The sequence below is a fragment of the Anolis sagrei genome, chromosome 5 (assembly GCF_037176765.1).
Source record: "Anolis sagrei isolate rAnoSag1 chromosome 5, rAnoSag1.mat, whole genome shotgun sequence".
NCBI lineage: Eukaryota > Metazoa > Chordata > Lepidosauria > Squamata > Dactyloidae > Anolis > Anolis sagrei.
This window is the reverse complement of record NC_090025.1, coordinates 141,033,654-141,058,650: the sequence shown is the minus strand read 5'-3', so window position 1 is coordinate 141,058,650 and position 24,997 is coordinate 141,033,654. Positions and strand designations below refer to the sequence as shown.

Genomic DNA, 24,997 nt, shown 5'->3' with positions numbered 1-24,997 from the left:
GTATCAATTATAAGTCCTCAGATATCTTTAAAAAGAGGCTTGACAGTGTCTTTCTGGGGATCTTTTAGCTGGAGATCCTGCATTAAACAAGGAATTAAAGTTGATAGCCCATGAGGCCCCCTCCAAATCTAGGTTTCTATTGTTTTGTTTTAAACTAGGAAAAAAGTAAATCCTGCTAAGACATATGCCCATATAAGTAATTTACAAACTGGTCGAAAAAATGTGACACAGCACCTCCACACTATTCGTCAGATAATATTATTCACCTCAAAAGGAACTCCACATTTAGATATAAGAGTAACCCTTCAAGCATGCATTTGTCAGAAGTACACTGAGTCTTTTAACAATGTAGGCTATGAAGCAAATAGATTAATTATATTTCCAGTCTATGGAGGGTGCCCTTTCTTGTTACAGGTTTTGTGTTACATGAATCGCAACTTTGGAGGTAAGCTGATAGGGACAATGGAAGAGACCATCTGTGACTGTGAAATACTCTTAGAGGTTCTGTAATAAATTTGAATTCAATGCTACTACATTCCTTCCTGTTGAGAGTTTCCGATTTTTTTGTAGAAAACTGATATATTCAGGTCTGGAAAGAGAAAGCAGTCATCAAATCTGGCCCAGAATCTAAGCAACACAGCATTACATCATTTGGACACAATGATAGATGTTAGCATTTGCTCAGTTGGGCTTCAGAGAGATTTGCTCAATTCTCTAATTCCATTCCGATTGTGGTTTCACACATGCAAGTCTAAACAAAAATACAACCCCCCCCCCCCTGCTGATTATATTTAGCCCATGCTACCCAATTTATTGTAGAAAGTTGGAATTTTCACCTTTTTTCGTGTCCGGAATGACTTGAGAAACTGCAAATCACTTCTGGTGTTAGAGAATTGGCTGTCTGCAAGGATGTTGCCCAGGGGATGCCCAAATGTTTTACCATCCTGTGAGAGGCTTCTCTCATGTTCACGCATGAGAAGCTTGAGCTGACAGAGAGGAGCTCACCCCGCTCGCCGGATTCGAACCGCTAACCTTTTGGTCAGCAGTCCTGCTGGCACAAGAGTTTAACCCATTGCACCACTGCATAGAAATGATGAACAGTTTTTTCTTGAATATGTCTCTATTACATTTTAGCTGTTATGAAACCACCTTATAAAGTATCTTTAAAATAGGTATTAAAGCTAAGTTATATATGAACACAAGGTAAGAAAGTGTAGGCTAAGATTGTGTTTCAAATAGGAGAAACTAGAACATGTTCCAAATTTCTTTCATACACATATACACATGGAACCCATATTGCTGTTCACCATACTTGATGTTCTACATACAATAAAAGGTTTTTGCTATTGTGGTGTGACTTTGGGTTGTTTCTGAATGGTAGAGATCTTATGAATCCTATCACGGGATATTCTTGGCAAGATCTGTTCAGAAATAGTTTGCCATTACCCTCCTTTAAGGTTGGGTGTGACTGGTCCAAAGTTGACAACTGGGTTTCATGGCCTAGTGGGGATCTGAAACCGGGTCTCCAGAATTGCAGTCCAATGCTCACACCAGGCTCTCATGTCAATAATACTTTCCCCTTAACAAACTTTATCCATGTTGACATTGCATAACTATGTGCATTAATAGAGTTGTAAGTATGTAAATTATATAGCCTGACGTGAAGAACTAGTCTAGCAGTTTGCGGACAAAGTCACTCAGATTCACTCTGACTTGGATGCTATAGTTGTTACATGTCCAGTAGATGTAACTCTGGTCCTTCCTTGTCCAGTAAAAAATGTTATTTTTCGATTTCAGTAGCTGTGAATGCAGGGAAGATATTTGGAGAGGCAAGAGCAGACCAAAGGAGGACTAGCTGAATAATGGGAGTGACTAAAGGTTATTTATAGCAAGGCCGGACCTCCATTGGGCAATGGGTTAAACCCTTGTGCCAGCAGGATTGCAGCCCGAAAGGCTGGTGGTTTGAATCCGGGGAGTAGGGTGAGCTCCTATCTGTCAGCTCCAGCTTCTCATATGGGAACATGAGAGAAGCCTCACACAGGATGGTAAAACATCCGGGTGTTCCCTGGGCAATGTCCTGGGCAATGTCCTTGCAGATAGAATCATAGAATCATAGAATCAAAGAGTTGGAAGAGACCTCATGGGCCATCCAGTCCAACCCCCTGCCAAGAAGCAGGAATATTGCATTCAAATCACCCCTGACAAATGGCCATCCAGCCGCTGCTTAAAAGCTTCCAAAGAAGGAGCCTCCACACCAATTCTCTCACACCAGAAGCGACTTAATTCTTAATTCGCTTCTGACACACACACACAAAATAAGAAGGCCAGATGCCAACAAACTTGAAGGATACTGATGCAATACCTTTATTCAAAAATCCTTCCCTAGATCCTACTAGACTGTACAACTAAAGAAATCTCAAATATTCCATTTTAGGGCAACATAATAGAGTATATGATAGCCTCTAAGCTTCACGGATCCTGCATGAGATGGATTACCTAGACGTATCTTAGCTTGCAGCACTGTTTTACAGTGGCTCCAGTCCTTCCTGAAGAGGCACTCCCAGAAGGTGGTACTGACAGATTCTTGTTCAACACCTTCTGAATCTCCCGCCAGATTCATTACTCTATTTATCTATCTCATTCAGGGTTTTATAATTTTATCCCTTGCATTTGGCCTGCCCACTGTGTTTAATTCTTTTATTATTTTATCTTATATCCTGTCTTTACCCTACTGTATTATTCTGTTATAGTTTGCATTTGATTGATGTTATTATCTGTTGTATGTATTTTACTTTGCTTTATTACAATTCTTGGGCTTGGTCTCATGTTAGCCACCCCGAGTACCCTTGGGGAGATGGTGGTGGGGTATAACTAAAGTTGTGTATTGTTGTTGTTGTCGTCTGGTGAGTTCCTTTGTGTTCCTTTCTGTTTCTTATGCTATTCGATATATGCTGGGGGAAATCATCCGGCATGTTGAAAGCATGATATCAACCTCTATCTTTCCTTTCCATATAATTCCGTGACAATTGTTCATGTGCTATAGCAGTGCCTGGCCTATGTAATGTACTGCATGGCAACAAACTGAAGCTTAATCCAAAGAATACAAGAGATGCTCCTGCTCATGTGAAAGCAGATCTGAGAATAAGGATTCAGTGTGAGCTGCATTACACTCACTTGGAAGATGGAGGTTTCAGCTTAAGTGTACTCCTGGCCTCAGCCCCGATCCAAGAGGTCGAGATTTGTTCAGTGACCAAGAATGAATTGTCGAAGGCTTTCATGGCCGGAATCACTGGGTTGTTATATCTCCGAGGATGCTTGCCATAGATGCAGGCGAAACGTCAAGAGAGAATGCCTCTAGAACATAGCCATATAGCCCGAAAAAACCTAGAACAACCCACCAACCAAGTTAAAACAAGTGTGCCAGCTTCTCCCATTATCCCAGATGTCTGATCTAGCCATGGTAACACATGCCTTGGTTACATCCCATTTGAATTACTATAATACACTCTACTGGCTACTGGTCCATTTCTGGACACAATTCAAAATGCTGGTTATGCTGTATAAAACCCTATATGACTCATGTCCAGGCTACTGAATGAACACATCTCCCTACATGGGCCTATTTGGGTCCTAAAATGTTCAGGAGATTTCCTTTTCTGTGTCACATTACCTCCTTGGGATTGTTTGGTGGGAACAAATGAGGAAACCTCAATGGCTGCTTCCAAACTATAAAGTTTTCCCTTGGGAGGTTATGATGTCTGCCTTCTTGTTCTTCTTCCATCATCAGCTAAGAAGTTTTCTTTCATGACAGGCTTAGAATTCAACTATAAACCAGCTTTCAATGGTTTGCTGGGTTTTAAACTTTTTATATTCTGTCTTTTAATGAATTATAAATAGTTTAAGCTCTGTAGATTGTTAACTGTTTTTAAATGATACACTATGGCATGTGATTTTTTTGTATGGTTTTTAATTTGCACCGGTGTTAATCTCGAAGGAAATGTTAAGCCACCTCTGACTATTCTTTGATTCTATAAAATTCATGATGTCAAAAGGCAACTTCTAGGCATACACACGTGCACATTCTACCCTGAAGAAGACATTGTGAAAAAAGATGAGGTGATGATGACGATGATAATGTAATGGAGCCAACAAAATGTCTACATTCACTGACAACAGCTGGAAAGAACTTTCTATGTCATGATTTACGTAACAGCCCACAATGCTTTGTATAGTTAAATCTTTTAGCTGTCATAATTTTATAGCCCTGTTTTTCAAGCATTGTAAAAAAAATATCCACAGGATTTAAAGTAGGTCTCTAGATGTTACAAGGGTTTTAAAAGATTAAAATGTCAAAAACGCCAGCCTTTTGTTAGTAGGTTTATGTTTTGTTCATTTCCACAAAACAGCAAAGTAGTTTTGCAATGGTTTGTCTTCCTTCTTAAACTTCAATTTAAAAATTGTGTGAATAGGCTCTTTTATTGTTTAAATTATTTAAGCTATTTCAGGGTGATGCAAAAATGATATGGACCATATCTCAACTACTTCATCTACCCTAAAATTGTGGAGTGAAGTAAAAAAGGAAAACTATTGGCAAGGAAAATTGTTGTAATCAGCTAGGCTAAGGTCTAAGGCCCCTTCTACACTGCCATATCATCCAAATTATCAAAGAAGATAGTCCACATGAATTGCTTTGAACTGATTATATGAGGACCCTTCTACACAGCCCTATAACCCAGAATATCAAGGCAGAAAATCCCATAATATCTGCTTTGAACTGGATTATCGGAGTCCACACTGACATATATTCCAGTTCAAAGCGGAAAATGTGGGATTTTATTCAGCTGTGTGAAAGGGGCCCCAGACAGGTCCAATATCCCAGCATCTGATCCTAGGTTTTCTGTTTATCCCTGATTATCTGGCAGTGCAGACTCATATAATCCAGTTTAAAGCAGAAAATCTGGGATCAGATCCTGGGATATAGGACTTGTCTAGAACGGCCCTGAGTCTACACTGCCATATAATTCAGTTCAAAGCAGATAACCTGGATTGTATATGGCACTGCAGAATGGGCCATAGTAGCTTCCATTTCATTTTGTTTCAAAAAGTATGGGTCCATCCCTAATACTAGTTTGGTTTGCATCTCTATTTGGAAACTAGTTTGTGCTGCACTCAGGATGCTTGCTCAGTGTTGCAGCTGGTAATGCATATACTGCATCTGTAATAGAATCATGGAATCAGAGAGTTGGAAGAGACCACATGGGCCATCTAGTCCAACCTCCTGCCATGCAGGGAAAGCACAAAGTATCCCTGACAGATGGCCATCCAGCCTCTGTTTAAAAGTTTCCAAGGAAGGAGCTTCCACCACACTCTGAGGCAGAGAGTTCCACTGTTGAACAGATCATACGGTCAGAAAGGTGGAATCTCCTTTCCTGTAATTTGAACACATTGCTCCTTGTCATAGTTTCAAGGGCAGCAGAAAACAAGCAGGCTCCCTTTTCCTTATGACACCCCTTCACATATTTACACATGGCTATCATGTCTCCTCTTCTGCAGGCTAAACATACCCAGCTCTTTAAGATGCTCCTCATAGGGTTTGGTCTCCAGATCTTAATCATTTTAGTTGCTCCCCTCTCAATATCTCTTTTGAACTGTGGTGCCCAGAATTGGACACAATATTCCAGGTGAGGTCTAACCAAAGCAGAATGCAAAGGTACCATGATTTCCCTTAATCTAGACACTATACTCCTTTTGATGCAGCCCCAAATCCCATCAGTTTTTTAAGCTGCTGCATCGCACTGTTAATATAATAATAATAATAATAATAATAATAATACTTTATTTATATACTGCTCCATAAGATTAACAAAACAAAATATAAGCATAGTTTATCCCAGATAAAGTTGGCTCATGTTCAACTTGCTATCCACAAAGATTCTAAGATCTTTCTCACATGGACTGTTGTCGAGCCAAGCATCACTTATCCTGTATCTTTGCATTTCATTTTTTTCTGCCCAAGTGTAGTATCTTACATTTGTCCTTGTTGGAATTCATTTTATTAGTTTTGGCCCAGCTCTTTAATCTGTTAAGGTCATTTTGAATTTTGATCCTGTCCTCTGGGGTATTACCTATCCCTCTTAATTGGTGTCATCTGCAAACTTGATAAGCATGCTCTCTAAACCTTTATCCAAGTCATTAATAAAGATATTGAACAGTACTGGGCCCAGGACCAAACCCTGCAGCACTCCACTAGTCACTTCTTTCAAGGATGAAGAAGAACCACTGGGGAGCACCCTTTGGGTTCAATCGCTTAATCAATTACAGGTCCACCTAATAGTAGCATTGCCTAGCCCACATTTGTCTAGTTTGCTCACAAGGTCATGGGAGACTTTGTCGAAGGCCTTACTGAAATCAAGATATGCTACACCCACAGCATTCCCTGCATCTACCTAGCTTGTAACTATTAAACATACCATACTGACTACCCGCTAGCTACCAAACTTAAGTTCATGGTTCTGTTATTGACATATAAGGAGTTAAAACAACTCTGGGCTATGATACCTAGTACATCAACTCACTTTTGTGGTGTTTGGAATATGAGCACAATAGCAGATCTCTTTAGTCAGGGGTCCTCAAACTAAGGCCTGGGGACAGATGCGGCCCTCCAAGGTCATTTACCCGGCCCTCACTCAGGATCAACCTGAAATGACTTGAAAACACACAACAACAACAACAACAATCCTATCTCATCAGCCAAAAGCAGGCCCACACTTCCCATTGAAATACTAATAAGTTTATATTTGTTAAAATTGTTCTTCATTTTAATTATTGTATTGTTTTTAAGTGTCTTTTGCACTACAAATAAGATATGTACAGTATGCATAGGAATTCATCCGGCTCTCCAAGAGTTTGAGGGACTGTGACCTGGCCCTCTGTTTAAAAAGTTTGAGGACCACTGTCTTAAGTAATAACTACAACTTGTTGAAACGCTACAGTATTTTATAGGTGGTTCTGACAATGTTACTGCTCTGCAGCATTGTCTTCTTGTTCCCATGTAAACTAATTCTTTATTATGTTTATACTGTACAATTATATGTATTTTGAATATGATTTTATAATATATATGGATAACCTATTATTGTCGTTGCATGCAGAAAGACTCACTGGTGAACCAAGTACTGCAGAGCAGAGCGTTCAAACTGTGTGTGGCAACACATTTGTGTGTCAGCCATTGTCCACCACTGTGTTGCATGAAAAATGTCCCCCCTCTCCTGCCCCCCCCCCCCGGGCCAAAGATGAGGGAGCACTGGCCACTCATAGAGGAGGAGGCACTAGCAGGAGCAGAAGTAGCTACCCAGGCAGCGCCAAGCCCGAATCCCTGCCATCCAGGAGAGAAAGCAAAGCCATTCAAGTGGCCAGAGGGAAAGCTGGGCTCTCTACCTGGTTGGAAGGAGAGTTAAGCCCCTCCCCTGGCCGAAGCAAGGAAGGAAGAGCTAGGCTTATTACATGGCTAGCCAAGCCCTTTAGTTGCTGGGTGTGGTGGAAGGGAGTGCAGAAGTCAAAGAAACCCCCAGGGGACATCCAGTCTAACCCCCATCATTTGGGCAGAAAGACACAGTCAAAGCTCTCCCAACAGACAACCATCCAGTCTCAGTTCAAAAGAACTGAGACTGGACTCTTAAACAGTCTATACTTCACTAGGGTTGGAAGAGACTCCCAAATGGCATCAAGTCCAACTCCCTTCAGCTAGGCAGGAATGCACAATTAAAGTACCACAGATGGCCATCCAGCTTCTGTTTAAAAACCTCCAGAGATGTTTAATCACTACAGAAGTGGAATGCTGGTGTGTTCAAGTGCAGGTACTGATATAACTTTTATAATTCACAATATTTGTTGATTGAGTTGCAGTAATTACCACTAAAATGAGTAAGTTTCTAATTAAGAAAAGAAAACCTGTTGACAAGAGTGTTTGCGATGAACCACATGGAACAGCTATAGAAGACACTACACAAGAATCAATCATAGTACATAAAAGTAAAGGAAAAACTATTTTACTATATTCTACTCTATCATAGGAAACTCTTAAAAAAGCATGGTTTCACCTCTGGTTTACTAGTTAAACTGAATTACCGTGTTGCGAAAGGATATGTCTAAAAAGCATGTCACTAACATGAAAAGTTTGGGAAATTATGCTAGAGAGGAAGGGTCTGCCAACTTTTCCCCCACCCCCAAGTATTCCTTGCCTAAGAGGAAAATACCTATTAAAATCATGGGGTTGCCATAACTTACCAGGTAAATTGAAAGTACATAGGGAATGCATACAAAGAGAGATGTAAATGCTATAAAAAAACCAACCCCCCCCCCCCCCTATTTTCCAGTATTTTAACTTCAGAAAAATGAATTATGCTTGTAAGTCTTCAACAGGAAAAAGCTAAAAGGTAGCAAGGCTGATCATAAAAACAGTAACTAAAAGATGCCATTGATATAAACCATTGGTCCTCTCCTCTCTAAGCTGAATTTTTATTAGAACTGGAAACCTGTACAAATAAATAACTGGTGACATTTTGATCATCAGATTAACTTGTTTAACTGATAGCATTACATTATTCACTTCCATTCTCAGTTTAGCCATTTTGACAAGGGTTTACGGTATTTTCCTAAACTGCTGTATTTGTCACATTTGATTGACTGCCTATGTTCATTTGAGGAGGGTTTTTTCCCCATTTCCCTTCTCATTTAAATGGAATCTAAGTTTAGAGAGAGAAACAATTTCACACTTCACTTCTTGCTAAGTTAGAAAAATCAACTAACAATATATCACAGTCTACCTCATTCCTATAGATCTCAGTCTTGAAGCTTCCTGCTGAACTTAAGCATTTTCAAAATATTGTGCTTGGCTCCGCCATCGGCCAATCCCCAACACTCTGTTTAGGTGGCTCAAACACTCCAGTAGAAGATTAAATGTGCAGTTTATTAGTCCTCCTTTTCATACAGTCATTACAATATCCACTTAGTTCATTGTAGGAGTCATTTGCTTATATTTTTTCCTCACTTGTTAATTTTAAAACATCCCTGCAATTTCGGCGTCAGGAGAGAATGCTTCTGCAACATGGCCATACAGCCCAGAAAACTCATAGCAACCCAGTGATTCTGGCCATGAAATCTTTCAACAACACTTTGTCATCATTTATTACAAGACAGAAGTTCCAAGTCATGCTGTCAATCTAACAAATGGATTATCTGGGACAGGCTTTTACTGTATTTTTATGATAAACATAGTGAGCAAAGTGTATTGAAGTTTTATTCAAGTGTTATGTCAACAGGTTCTATCAACATATGAAGAAGGGAGCCTGCTAGACCTGCATAGTTCAATCATTCTACTCATCTGGATAGTGACAAGTCTAAATAGGAGAAATTTGTTTTGCAAGTGGGTGCTCTCCATGCAATTAGGAATACCAATTGCAAGAGTTCCCAATTGTGTGAAAAGCATCTAGGCACAAGGGAAGCTCTCCTACATGAAGCCCTCTTTATGAAGAGAGTGACAGAGACAGGGGTTGGGGTAACATGCTGTCATAATGAATTAATAGGGCATTTGGAAATCTCAAAATCAACCTGAGCATTTGTGAATAGTAAACAAGTTCGACACAACTTTCTGCAGGGAACCAATTCTATGCACAGCACGGGACCAGGCAGCTAGCAACCAGCAATATGTAATGCTTGATTACTCGAATCATCTCCAAATGTTTCTACAGCAAATGACCAATTAAGAAGTGGCATAATCAGTATGCTAAAACCTATGCCACTCAGATGAGGAATAGATTGAACATTTCAATTCAAACTTGCTAAATTTTAAATAGGTGACGTCATCAAATAAGAGGGAGCAGCATACTTCCAGACATATGTATTATTATCCATCATTCAAATTTCCCCAATGTTTCACCACAGTTCTTTGCTCAGGAAACACAGCAAAATGCATAGTACAAGAGAAAATATGTTGCTAACAACGTATTTTCACCTAAATGCAAATTTACACATCAATTTTATGAGATGAAGGTGAATGCAGAAACATAGCTTCATGAGTGGCCATGTAGAAAAATGACACAAACTAAAAACAGACTGGTTCCTCACCTCCTATAAAACCTTATTTTTGCCTTCCAACTTTACTATTTTATATGAAAAGTGTTGCTTCTACAGCTGCTAGCCAATTACCCATTGGGTGTTATGCATGTAAGTATTTTGTTCTGAATGATCATAATCAACTTCACCTATGTATTCTAATACATAAAATCCTGACATATATAAATATATATGTGTGGGAGATATTTCACAACTACCAACATGACCAATATGAGGTATTGTGCACTATTCTATTACATCGATGACAATAAAGATGTCATCAATAAATACATTTACAAGATATATTGGAATAGAGAAATAAAATACCAATACTATTAAAAGCTAAGAAAAACATAACAATATAAAATATACTTTCAAATACTGGGAAATCCTATATTATAATCTGCCTCTGATCTATAGCTGACCTCTAGCTGGCGGCATTTAGGGTAAAAATTCTATGTCCTAACACTAATCCCACTCAAGCCACTCTGGAACTATCTTATTAGCATTCTGCTGCACTATCCATAAGGGAATTAAAGATTTAGAGAATTCTCGTTTACCAAATGTTTCAGTGACTTTAACCTTTTGACCTATTGTAGATACACTGACCCATGAACATTATTAAAATCAATTGCAAGGGTAAAAGGTCTCAGAGAACAAGTTTCTCTTTTGTACAGGGCGGGGGATACTCTACAGAAGAACTAAAGTCAGAACATACTTGACATGATGTGTAATAGGTCATCTAATTAACAATATAGCTGCACAACCCCAGAACCCTAAGTCCCACATTTGAATTTCTCTAAACTATGCAGTGTGCATGACAGAAATGCGATCAGGCTGAAAGGGTGCACAAAAACATTGCTTGATGAGCTGCAGGAGCTTAGTGCATAATAAAGACATTGGAAAGGGAGAATGTAAGCTTGCCAATTCACAGGATTTAAGACTAATTATTCATTCTCAAACATCAACATGCACCGGCTCAGCAACATTCTGCTAGACAGCAATTTCAAACCAATTCTGCCAAGTAAAATAAATTCATTTTTAAACCAAATCATGGCTTAGGATAAAGTTTCATTTTTATATCATCTTTAATGCTTTTCATCATATATGTATATATATGCCAAATGATAAGTGTATGGCAGCAGTCATTTGAAAGTCTGTTAAATCTCAAATTAAAAAGGAAACAGAAACAAAAGGCATGTGAAAAACACAAAACATTTTTCAAATGTATACTTACTATCTATATTTTGAAATATTCAAGTGATGCAATAGTTAAATAAAATCTGCATCTCCTGTAGAGCCCAATACTGCTACATCTCTGTTTTTCTCATACTACTTCTGTATATCATTTAAATATGAGATACTGTATTTTGCACCTTTCATTAAATTGTGTGTTGAGAATTACTGGCTGTAATTTCTATGTAAGATGAAACCAATTTGGCACTATGTCCATGAGTATAAAGAAGCTAATGCACACTACACTTCTACAAAGAAATACCTACAAATACCCAAAACGGCAAAAATATCCCTTAAACCCACCCCAAATACATCTGTTTTCACTTAATCTTTTCTCAATATGGTGACTAAATTCCCTTTTACACAGCTGTATAAAATCCAGATTATCTGCTTTGAAGTGGATTACATGGCAGTATAGACTCAGATAGACTCAGATAATCCAGTCCAGTATAGACTCAGATAATCCAGTTCAAAGCAGATAATCTGCCTTCATATTTTGGATTATATGGCAATGTTGAAGGGCCCTAGGAAGTGATGTGACATAAGTTCCAGCCAAATTTCGAGCTAGACTCTGTAGAAAACAACAATGATATTTTGGGGGAGGTATCTGTGGTGAACTGGCCCTTAGCCAACAAGTTGTCCACCCCTGATAAAAGTAAAGGTGATTATCATAATCAGAAGTATTAAAACTCACATTTGCCCCCTCCCCCTTTTTGTTATATATAAGTAAGATTTAAATTTTTGTAAATGCTCATTTGGGTTACAGATGTTTTTAAAATCTTTGAGCCACACAGAAAAGGAGAGTGTGGACTGATGGCAGGTTCCTTCTCAGGATAAAATAATTTTTTCTTCGTGGTCTCTGCGAATGCACACTTGTGGAGAGACTGCACCTGCGCGGGCTCCAACGGAAACTTCTACATTTTAAAACTTTCAAGTTTTGGCGGTAACCCCGCCCAGCCCCGGCAGGGGATAAAAGGGCGCCCCGCGCATACCGATCCAATTCCTTTTTTTCCGCCGCACGGCTCGCTTCGGTACTTCTAGTTGGATAGAGTTTGGATAGCTTCTCGTCAGAGTTTGTTCCTCGAGTTGTTTGACCGGATTATGTCAACAACTCGTTTCAAAAGATGCGCGAATTGTCCGAGGAAGATCCCTGACTCGGACTCTCACGCTCTTTGCCTTTTGTGTCTCGGTGAGGCACATATTACTTCTTCGTGCCGTCATTGTCAATCGTTGACGGCACAGTCCCGTAAAAATCGGGTCCACCGGCTTCGATACCTTCTGTATCAGCAGACTTTGGCTCCGGTTCCTTCGACATCGACATCGGCGTCGACGTCGGCAGCGGTATCCAGGCCCTCGACTTCAGCTTCGACGTCGAAGGCAGCATCGACGCCAAGACCTGTTAGCCCATCGGCAGAGGCCGAGCCTCGCCAGACAAGGGCGAAGAAGGCTGCACAGAAGAGGCCGAGAGCAGCGATGTCGACAACCTCCAAAGCTTCGATGTCGACAGCTTCCAAGGCTACAAAGCCAACGAAGCAGAAGGCTCCTTGCACAGTCACGACCGAGACCGTACGCATCCGGCACTCTTCCACCAGTTCTGTGGCGTCGGTGAGATCGATCAGGTCCACGAGGTCGACGTCGGCGACTCCGCCATCTTCCACGGCGGTTCGTATTGCCTTCCGCCGGTCTCAGGAGGAGTCTCGGCGTGCCTCTACCTCTTCTTCAGTTCCGCCCACCCCGGGCAAGTCGGTGTCGAAGACATCTCAACCACCGGCAAAGAAGAAGAAAACGATGCCGCCTCCATCCTCGTCTTCTGGGATTTCAAAATCTGGAATCTGGGATTTCAAAATAGGAAGCCCGAAAGGCTGGACTTGTTTTATTACTTTATGCAAATAATTCAACATGGAAGCTAGATAATTAAATAATAAAGCAACATACATACTTCAAAAGAACTGTATTTAGGATACAGCTTCTATACGAAATTATCCTTGGTAAACGTTTGACCAACGTGTAGTTCAACCCCACACACATCCATTCAGGCTTTACAATTACTCTTTCTGCCAGATAAGTGCATACAGGACAGCATTCTCAGAAGCATATATATCTACTGCCAAGCTAAAAATGTTCTAACACTACCTCATCTATAGGATAGCTAGGACATTATCAGCAGCACTTAAGAGAAGGAACACGTCCTTTTAAAAGCTTGGATACACCATTTATATTAAACTGTTGTACTCCTTTTATTTTCCCCACTGTGACTAAATTACAATTATTATTTCATAGGACTCATCATCGGGTAAATTAGCTGGATTTGTTGTAATTCCAAATTGTATTTCATGTCATAAAGAGCTTCATTACAGCATACTTCATGTAACAGGGCTTCTTTGTTTTTCTGAAACAAATTTATGACAGCTTCTGATTTAAAAAAATCATTTGCAGTTCTTTTCTGGGTACCACAAAATGAAAGTGTACACAACTGTACTTAGGACACAATTCCAATTAAAATACAATAATCAACAAAAGTGAAGTGTTCTGTAAATCATCAATAGGAAAGCAGAACCGAAACATACTTATATTGTCTTCAGTGTATTTTAAATGTATTCCCTATATTGAGCCATAATAAGGAAACCAGGGCCTCATTCATTTACTACACATATAAAATCATAGAACTGGAAGAGACATTGTGGGCCATCCAGTCCAACCCCCTGCCAAGAAGCAGGAAAAACGCATTCAAAGCACTCCCAATAGATGGTCATCCAGCCTCTGTTTCAAAGCCCCAAACAAGGAGCCTCCACCACACTCTGGGGCAGAGAGTTCCACTGCTGAACAGCTCTCACAGTATGGAAGTTCTTCCTCATATTCAGGTGGAATCTCCTTTCCTGTAGTTTGAAGCCATTGTTCCATGTCCTAGTCTCCAAGGCAACAGAAAACAAGCATGCACCCTCCTCCCTGTGACTTCTCATGGGCATCATGTCTCCTCTCAACCTTCTCTTCTGCAGGATAAATATGCCAGCACTTTAAGCCACGCCTCATAGGGCTTGTTCTCCAGACCCTTGATCACTTTAGTTGCCCTCCTCTGGACATATTCCAGCTTGTCAACAACTCCCTTCAATTGCGGTGCCCAGAACTGGACACAGTAATCCGGGTGTGGTCTGACCAAGGAAGAATAGAGGGGTAGAATGACTTCCCTGGATCTAGACACTATACTACTCCTATTTATGCTGGCCAAAATCCCATTGTCCTTTTAAACTGCTGCATCACATCGTTTCTGACTTTGGGAATGAGCCATGGTGGACTCCCAAACATCCTGTACCTTTCATTATTCTGCATGCTTGAAAAGTTGACAACCGTATATCTATTTTCCATTAAAACGACCTTACCAAGCATAGAAAGCTACTGTTTAAACTATAGTGTGAGAACAAGCCTGGGCTCAAAACCGAAATTTTTACCTTACTTGCATGCAATTTATTGTTTAAGACATAGCAGCCCATCAGGGAGTACCCACGTTGACTTGAAAAACACTTCCAGTGCCATCTTCTGGCTCTTGAAAGAGGATTAAACCCCAGAGCTTAAACTTGGAGGATCAAACCCCAGAGCTTAAACTTGTAAATATATAAAGCTGAACGTATAACGTTTAATAGTCTGGGTGGCGGCGGGGGTTGGGGGGGGGGGGGTAATCTAGTCTTGCCTGATCAATAGCTTGACTACCTGTTATCCTCAGAGCTTGCAAAACCTTCACAGGCTTCTGGAGCAGCACAAAAATGATGAATGCTGGAGTACAGAAGATGCTAGTTCCTAAATAATCCAACTGGGAAGTAATGTGTGTGTTAGTTTTCTAATCTTTCCCAAATAATTCTTAAACTTCCTTACCACACTTTCCTGTATACACATTACGGAGTTGGCCAAAAAAGGAAACAAAAAGCCAGCCACCTGGAACGATCTGTCAAAGAAATGACTGGCTTTGATACTTTCCAGAGATTTCTCATCCCCTGAGAAATCCATCCATCCATCTTCCTCTTCAGATGTCTCTGCTCCATAAAAGAACATTGCAATACTGTCAGAAGTATATGCCTGTCACTGAACTATGGGGATTTTTTGCACAATCCAGTTTCGACATGTAAAACATTTGAGTTTCTGAAAGAAGGGAACAAGAAACTATTCAAACTAGCAGAGAACAGGGTTCAAATCGCCACTTAACATGAAAACCCACTGGATGACTTTGGGTAAATCACATGCTCTTAGTCTAAGAATACTCTGTGTTAGGGTCGCCATACTTGAAAGCACAAAATAGCAACATAATTTTGACTCCAATTGTTCTTGGTTTAGAAAAAAAAAATTGAAAACCAATATTTATATACTCTTTATGTCTACTATTAGGTTTTAGACAGTATTTGAAACTGCAGTGCGATAGGTATATCCCTAATACACTTTTTGATTTTTCTCCTTGGATATTTTTGGATGTTAAAGGAAACATCATTTGACTAAATTCAAAAATTCAGTGTGGGGTATTTATATTTCACTAGATTTCTACTTCATTAGAAGATCACAATATTACTCCCATGCCCCTCTTCTCTTAGCACCAAGAAGCGATGGTCCTGAGCCATCTCAACCCAAATTGGATTGGAAAAGGCTCAACTAATCCTTGCCATATCTTCACTGTGGGTAAAAAGGGATGATGGATGGACTAGTATGGCAAGTACATATTGCATAGCTAGCTAAATTTTTCACAATGATACTATTCCTGGTTCTTCTGGAGCATTACTCATCTTGTCAGAAGTAAGGGGATCTGCCATACCCTGAGGTAAGAAAACATTTAACTGCCACAACAGAAATCAGGTTTTTGAAAAGCTATTCCAAATGTAAGATGTTTGAATACATACTTTCACTGCACAGACTGAGCAGTGTTCACTATACCTTCTCATTTTGGGTTTGCGAGGCTCAGGCAAAGAATGCTAAATCAGCATCTTGAACTGCTGAATAAATAGAGCTTGTCTGTGGAAACAGCTGCCACATGGAACAACTTGGAGGAGCTTCGTCTTGACAGCTGTAATATGTAAGCTGGCCCTTACAATTATAATCACTGGTTTTCTATAAAAATGAATAGACAAACATAGTTGACCCTTTCCTTGGATATGGGTAGCTAGTTAAAACCTTAGTAGGGAAAAGGTGGTTATTTTCTTAATTTTTATTTCCACACTTGAAGTGCCTGGTTCTTCTTCTTGATAACAGCAGTAATATTAATTTACTATTACGTGTTGATTTATATCACACCTTTTTCCAATCTTAGGACAATGTAGTTTACAAATTATTAAAACTACTATTCTGAAGTTAAGACTTTCAGAGTCCTTCTTTATATATATTGGTATTGTATATACAGTAAGTAATTTGATTTTTTAAAAGCCCCAAACTATTGAATTAAATTGTGTTAAAACCAAGTTACATTAATTTAGAAACATAATATAAAAATAAACAAAACAGCACATCACTAAAAACCCACCACAATGAATTCCTATAACCCCAATGAAAAGGGAAAGTTCCGACTGCACAGCAGAGGGAAAGCAAGGAGAGAGCTCTTCTGATCTCCTTAGGGAGAAAATTCCAAACTGAGAGCAGTGACCAAAAAAGCCTCCTCTGTTCCCAAGAAACATGCCTGGGAAGATGTCAGGGGAAAAACTGAGGCTTCTCCTGAAGATCTTACAGCACCATACCCCATCTGATCTTTAAAACTAAGCAGGATCAGCCCTGGCTAGTACTTGGAGGGGAGACCACTAATGAATATCAAGTGCTATAGATTATATTTCAAAGGAAGGAACTGACAAAACCACCCTTGTATTCCACACTTAAGAAAACCCTATGAAAGTCAACAGGTGACTTGGAAGACACACCCACATATTACCCACTCAGCTAATCACCCTCTGTTCTACTTTACAAGCCAGGAGGGGCAAGAATCTAGTACATGTACAGCTATGATGTTTCCTACCTATCCAAGGAATCTGTCCACCTTCCTTAGCTGTACAAATTGAAAAGTATCCTTTATCACTGAAGAAGTAGTGGCCAGAGTTATATCCATTGAAACTACTGTAGAGTCTCACTTAGCCAACCTTCGCTCTTCCAACGTTCTGCATTATCCAACACAGTCTGCCTTCTGCCCGGATATACAGCTAGATTCATAAATGCAGTAATTACTACATAACATTACAGTGTATTGAACTGCTTTTTCTGTCGGTTTGTTGTAAAACATGATGTTTCGGTGCTTAATTTGTAATACCATAACGTAATTTGACCTTTAATAGGTTTTTCCTTAATCCCTCCTTATTATCCAACATTTTCATTTATCCAACATTCTACCAGTCCGTTTATGTTGCATAAGCAACTGTATCAACTGTAGCATCCAAATTGAAACAAATCTGACCAATTTTATTGGCAAAGTGGCTAGCAAATTCTTCACAGTAGACTTCTGAGCAGATTAGTTTCTCCTGTGTGCCTTCACTCCAAAAAACAGTTCCACTGGATGACCCTTTATAGATGAATTAATGGGATAGAAAAGGGGGGGGGGGGGTCTACTTATTTTGACAAACCACAGACATTCAACTAGGCTTTAGCCAGTGTTCAATGAGTCACATTCTCAATCACTTTATTACCACAGGGCTGGTTTTCCTTCACACTATGGGAGAGGGCATTTAGATGTGATAATGTCTATTATTTCTTGTCATTTTCCCATTTCATAGATCAAAGATTTGACAGAATGGCTTGCTGACCCAACAAAGCAAAGACAGCCTTCCAGATCCATCAAGTTTCTGAAGTAGATAATCTTCATCGGTCTCTCAACCCTGCAAAGCTCCATGTCCTAAGAACTTTAGATTTGCCCATGAAGCCCATGAAAGGAGAACAACATAAAGTCTCTGAGGATGCCTACCACAGATGCAGGCAAAATGTCAGGAGAGAATGCTTCTAGAACATGGCCATACAGCCTGAAAAACCTACAACAACCTATAAAGTTTCTCTTTTCCCAGATCACCATCATACCATCCACCACAGAAAACAAAATCTTGAATTTGCCCAGTGGTATGAATGGGGCCAGACATCATTGGAGACAGATTCATGGTTGTCACCAAGGACATAAAGCCTTGAGCCACTCCCATTAGGGCAGTCTCACCAAGCATATGGAAGTCCCCAAGCCCTATAAGCTGTGGGGAGTCAAACTCCACAAAACACCCAGCCATCTCAATGAAATTGTAAAGCAGTTGAGTGGGTGCCACATCAAATGAATCACTTATCTCGCCTAGCTACCCATCTTCTAATACATACATTCAAACCTCACACTCAGAGTTAAGGTGATGGTATTCTGATAGACCACTGTCAGTCCACTTCCCTATCCCATAGGCTTCAGCTGCTCCCAGACAGAGAATTCTGGAGTGCAAAGATGGAAGAGATTAACCCTGCCAAGTTCTCTGGTACACAGCCCAGGTTAGGAAGGTAATCCATGAGTCCTAAATGGTAGCTAATTTACCTTTCACCAATCTGACATTAGGTAGCAGCATTTCAAACTATGAAGACTGTCACCACTGCTTTTCAGGACATGGGAAATGGGAAATAACTACAGTATTTTAGTTACCTAATTATACTAAGAACCTTGAAAAGACATTCTCTCACCTTGTCTTGCAAAATAGTATGTAGCTCACCATCTAACTTTACAGATCAGGCCTCAACAGCCCCCAAGTCTTTGCTGGGGTTTGGTTGCAGGACCCCTCATGGATGGGGGCTCAAGAACCATGATATAGAACACCATACTAAAATGGCATCCTAATATAAAGTTTAAAATATTTTAAGCCATGCATGATTGAATCCATAGATACAGAGTCTGGGTATGGAGGGCCAACTGTACACATGACCTTGGAGGTGTCTATGGACACTTTTTATTCATAAAGTCAACCACACGTTCATTTCTCTCTAAACCAACTTTTTTCTTATATGATGTTCTAACTCACATACATAATAATTATTCACTCTGAATGTGCAAATGCAAAAATAGATACTGGGCGCTAACTCCATGAATCTGAGCTTTTAAAAGCATCTTTCTAGGTAGTTATATGAGAAAAACTAGAGCTGACTGGGTATGAGCAAATGCTACAAATCTGCTTCATGCAACATAGATCCAACACAGTGGTTCCCAACCTTTTTCTTGACCAAGGACCACTTGACCAGGGACCACTCTCCAACATTAGTACCAAAAGAGTTATGAATCAGTTTTTGGTCAACTTTAGATTCAAGTTTGGTTATTTGGGGTGGTGATTCAGAAAAATGAATTGGATAGACCACATCAGCTCTAGTTTCTGATATAGTACATATGCCACTCAGTAGTCAACATCTGCTTACCCACAGAAAATCATATTTAATAATCTAGAGTTGATGTAGTCTATCCAATGCAATTTTCTGAATCACCACCCCAAATAACCCCAGGAACAGGCCTAAATACGAAGACACCAACGCACCCCCACTTCCAGGTGCCACTAGGAATGGCTCTGCTGTGGGGGGGGGGGGGGAGCAGCAGCAGCCAGGAGACTTGTTGCCGTGCCTTTCGTGGATAGTCAGCCTCTCCCCTCTCGACACCCCCGTTGCCTTGGCACTGTAAGAGGGTTTTGCAAGACCAGTCACTCTTGTTGTAACGGTGTAGTAATGGTGAGGCTGGGGACCATATTTTAGTTCTTGGAGATCACAGGTTGATCCAACAGCTCTTCCTGACCTTATATCAGTGCAACTCAACATGGTGGCCCATGGCCTGATAACATTCCCTGGCAAATTTCCAGGAAAGTAACAACTGTATGCAATGGGCACAAATTTAGCTCGGTCCACTGTACACTGGAAAAAAACAACTGCTAGTCCATCATATCAGATAGACTGATAATAACTGCCCTGCACTTTTGTTGTTTCCTCGTGCACTACATACATGAGCTGAAGAAATATAGCATCTTTCCTCATTCCTCTCCCTCCCTGTTTTCTATCTGGCTCAACATAACAAGCTTTCCAACCTGGTTAGATATAAGCACCTTTAAGCACTTCCCTGCTGAACAAATAAATGAATAGACAGAATGCCTTATTCCAGGGGTCCGCAAACATTTTAAACAGAGGGCCAGTTCACAGTCCCTCAAACTGTTGGAGGGCAGGATAATAATTTGAAAAACATGAATGAATTCCTATGCACACTCACATATCTTATTTGTAGTGCAAAAACACTTAAAATACAATTAAAATGAAGAACAATTTTAACAAAGATAAACTTATTAGTATTTCAATGGGAAGTGTGGGCCTGCTTTTGGCTGATGAGATAGCATTGTTGTTGTTGTTGTGTGCTTTCAAGTCGTTTCAGACTTAAGTTGACCCAAGCAAGGGCTGGGTAAATGACCTTGGAGGGCCGTATCTGGCCCCTGGGTCTTAGTCTGAGGACCCCTGCCTTATTCTATGCAGCTCTGAGTAACAAAAAGCCAAGCAGGGCATTCAATCCCACTGTTCTCAAACCAAGGCAAATAAGTAAGAAAAAGCGGGCAGGGGATTGGAGGTCACAACAACTCATGGAAAATGTATGCACATAGCCTTCTAATGAAGAAAACAACAAGGACAAGAAACTAGTGAGGCGAGACTGCTTGCTTGGAGGATGAAGAAGAGACAGTGAGTCAGAGATAGCAAGCCAGTGGGGAGTGTTACACCACAGGTCATAGCTGAGCTACTGAAAAGAGTTTGGCAGAAGCCAACAGGAACATTAGCGATGTGGATGAGGTCTTGAGATTATGAATATCCATCATATATTCCAAGCAGATACAAAGGACACACTAAAAATGGAAATATAAAACTTTCTTATATGTGCAGATATAACCCACATTAGGTTTCCGTCACCAAAGTAAAGAGTATTAATCATCACACATTATGAACTCACATTTCAGGAAAAAGGTCTTTTTATTACCCAGACACATTTTTAATTGAAATGCTTCCAAAGTCTACAGAAAAAGATCTACTTATCAGGAAGACAGACTATGATGAAGAGATAGAACAGGACAGCAAAACTTGTCAAACAATATTCTGAAATTTTACAATACATCTTCTGAGTGACATAGAAAAAGTAACAACTGAGGAAAAACATAACTGCTGTGCCCATATGAAAAGCCCAACGATCAACTCTTTCCTTTTGTGACTTCCATTGTTGCAAAATGGATTTGGAAAAGTGTTGAACGCTCTGAACTGACTATATGAATGGTGTACGCATGATGTCAGCCACTGTACTATTTGGAAGGAGCTGTGAACTAATTACATCCCCAGCCTTTGCTAAACTGATGTTCAATCGAATTTAAATGAGCATGGATACACACAGAAACAATACAAACACAAGAAAGCACCACAAAAGAGATTTAGTACAGACAATGTGATCCATGTTGTTAGAATGGCATAATCCAATAGTATCAGACCCTGATTCCAGATTGGTTCAAGGTTAACTCATACAGGATGGCTAGGAAAGAGTAATCAAACCAAGGGTCTTCCAGATTTCCACCCACAAGTACATTCCTTTTCAGTGGAGAGTCTTCTGACTCCTATGAGCCCGATGACTCTGTGATGACTCCCTACTAAGAAGTTGGAACATTTATCCCACATCATTGCTGGAGTCCAGCATCCCCCTCCCCCCAGAACAGCCATTTGCCAGGCTCACCATCAGCAAGCGGTCCAAAGGTACACTTCCCCCACTCCCGTTCAAAATCAATGCCATTTTTAAACTTCTGGTGAGAGTCACCTTAACAACAGCTGCACACTCAGAACCAGGTGGGCGTGTAAGTCCTCCTGGGTGAATGTAATGTGATATGAAGCTTTTGCAGGGTTTTTTTTTTCTTAAGAATCAGGAGTAGGGAAGGAAAAACTAACAGGTGGGGGGGAGGGAGGGAAGGAGGAAAAGGAAGAATGGGTGGAAGGGAGGAAGGAGGAAAGAAAGGAAGAAAGAAAGAAGATAGGAAAGAAGGAAAGGAGGGAGAGAAGGGTGGATGAATTGAAGCAAGGAAAGAGAGAAAGAAAAGAAGGGAAGAAAGAAGAAAGAAAAGAAGGAAGGGAAAGGAGGGAGGGAAGGAGAGAGGGAGAGATGGAAGGGAGGAAAGAATGAAAGAAAAAGAAAGAAGGGAAGGGAAGGAAGGAAGGAAGGAAAGAAGGGAGGAAAGGCATGGGTGGATGGAAGAAAAGAAGGAAAAGAAAGAAGGAAGGAAAGGAGGGAGGAAAGGGTGGATGAATAGAAGGAAGGAAGTTAAAGATGGAAAGAAAGAAGGGAGGGAGGAGAGGAAAGAAGGAATGAAGGAAGGGAGGAAAGATAGGAAGGAAAGAAGGGAAAGGAAGGAGGGTGGGAAGAAGAATCATAGAATCATAGAATCAAAGAGTTGGAAGAGACCTCATGGGCCATCCAGTCCAACCCCCTGCCAAGAAGCAGGAATATTGCATTCAAATCACCCCTGACAAATGGCCATCCAGCCTCTGTTTAAAAGCTTCCAAAAGCTTCCAAAGAAAAAGGAAGGATGGATGGCAAGATGGAAGGAAAGGAAAGAAAGGCAGGAAGAAGGAAGGAAAGGAGGGAGGGAGGGGAAGGGCGAGTGAATAGAAGGAAGGAAGTTAAAGATGGAAGGAAAGAAGGGAGGGAGGAAATGAATGAAGGGGGGGGATGAAAGATAGAAAGAAAAGAAGGGAGGGAAGAGAGAAGGGAGGGAAGAAGGATGGAGGGCAGAAAAGAAGGAAGAAAAGAAGGAAGGGAGAAAAGAAGGAAGAAAAGAAGGAATGAAAGGAGAAAAGAAGGGAGGGAGGGAGAAAGAAAGGAAAGAAGGAAGGAAGGAAAGGAGAAAAGATAGAAGGCAGGAAGGGAGAACAGAAGGAAGGGAGAAAAGAAGGAAGGAAGGAGGGAAGGTAAGAAAGAAGGAAGGGAGGAAAGGAGGAAGGAAGGAAGGAAAAGAGAAAAGATAGAAGGAGGGAAGGAAGAAAAGAAGGGAGAAAAGAAGGAAGGAAGGGAGAACAGGGACGGGAGGAGAGAGGAAAGAGAGGCAACCGCCCGCCCACCCAGCCGCACCCCAACCTTTTCCCTTTTTTACCTTTCACTTGACTTTCATATTCAGCCACGATCTCTTTGTCCTTCTTGAATCTGCTTGGGGTTGACATGATGATGGTGATGATGATGCCAAGGATGATGATGATCCGCACGGCGTTCCCTTTAAGAGGCAGGGAGAGGCTCCCCTGGTCCCGTATCCTTCTCGGGAAGAGGAGGCTGAGGGCGAAGCGGCGCGAAGAAGCGAGAGAAGGACGCGGAGGGAAGAGAGGGAGGGAGTTCAGGCGGATAGCCCTGGCGCCGGCACCATCTCCGGGCCCCAAACTGAGGCGAACTCTCCTCCTCCTCCTCCTCCTCCCTCCAGGAAGGCTCCTCCCGGGCTAACTCCGCGCCAGAGTCAGTCACGCCGCCCGCCCGCCCGCAGCGTTGTCTGAGGGGAGACCCGCCTCCTCTCCCCAACTTCCTCCTCCAGCGAAGCCCCTTCTCTCTCTCCGCCTCAGAAAGTAACTTCTCCGCCGGCCTCCCCGCTCACTTTCCCCTTCTCGCCGCCTTTCCTTTCAGGCCAAACTCCTGCCTGAGGGGAGCGCCCAGCCAATGCCGACGACCCCGAGTTCTCCTCAAGCACCCCCTCCCTTCTCCCCCTCCCTGAGCGACGCCTGCCTCCCCCAATCGCCACCACCCGGCTTCCAGTGCCGACCAATGGCACGAGGGCGGTGGGCGGGGCTTAGCCTGAGTGAGTATTTAAGTGACCCCCTTGTTGAGGGACACAGAGGAAGCAAGAAATTAAAGTGGATGATGGTTGTTGATGTGTCTATATCAGGCATGAGCAAACTTGGGCCTTCCAGAGGTTTTGGACTTCAACTCCCACCATTCCTAACAGCCTCAGGCCCTTCTTTCCCCCCCTCAGCCCTGTTGTAGCTGCTGGGATTTATAGTTCATCTACAATCAAAGAGCATCCTGAATACTGGTGAGGTTGGAGGGGGTTTTGTCATGTGGGAGTTGTAATTGCTGTCATTTATAGCTCACCTACAGCTACAATCAAAGAGCATTCTGAACTCCACCAACGATGGAATTGAACCAGTCTTGGCACACAGAACTCCCATGACCAACAGAAAATACTGGAAGGGTTTGGTGGACATTGACCTTGAGTTTGGGAGTTGCAGTTCACCTACATCCAGAGAGCACTGTGGACTCAAACAATGATGGATCTGTACCAAACATGGTATGAATACTCAATATGCTCAGATGTGAACACTGGTGGAATTTGGAGAAAATAGACCTTGACATTTGGGAGTTGTAGTCACTGGGATTTATAGTTCAACTACAATCAAAGAGCATTCTGAACCCCATGAATAGTAGAATTGGGCCAACTTCCCACACAGACTCACCATGACCAAAAGAAAATACTGTTTTTTCCGGATGGTCTTTGGTGACCCCTCTGACACCCCCTCGCGACCACCCTAGGGGTCCTGACCCCCAGGTTGAGAAACACTGATATATATATATATATATATATATATATATATATATATGTTCACATAAAGATAATTTTCCAAGATGTTTGCAATAGCATATATGGCTCTTCCCCATTGT

General features: G+C 41.2%; 1 protein-coding gene across 2 annotated transcripts in view; it reads right to left on the bottom strand.

Moving 5' to 3' along the window:
• The window catches only part of SRGAP1 (SLIT-ROBO Rho GTPase activating protein 1), a 135,294-nt gene extending 111,247 nt beyond the window's left edge, over positions 1-24,047 (bottom strand). The window contains exon 1 of one of the 2 annotated variants that reach the window (XM_060777533.2): positions 23,451-24,047. In XM_060777533.2, the coding sequence (XP_060633516.2) occupies positions 23,451-23,517 (67 nt within the window). In that variant the 5' untranslated portion in view covers positions 23,518-24,047. Of the gene's footprint in view, positions 1-22,123; positions 22,180-23,450 lie in introns of those variants that run through there. The other variant, XM_060777534.2, reaches the window with a different exon arrangement.
• Positions 24,048-24,997: the final 950 nt, after the last annotated feature.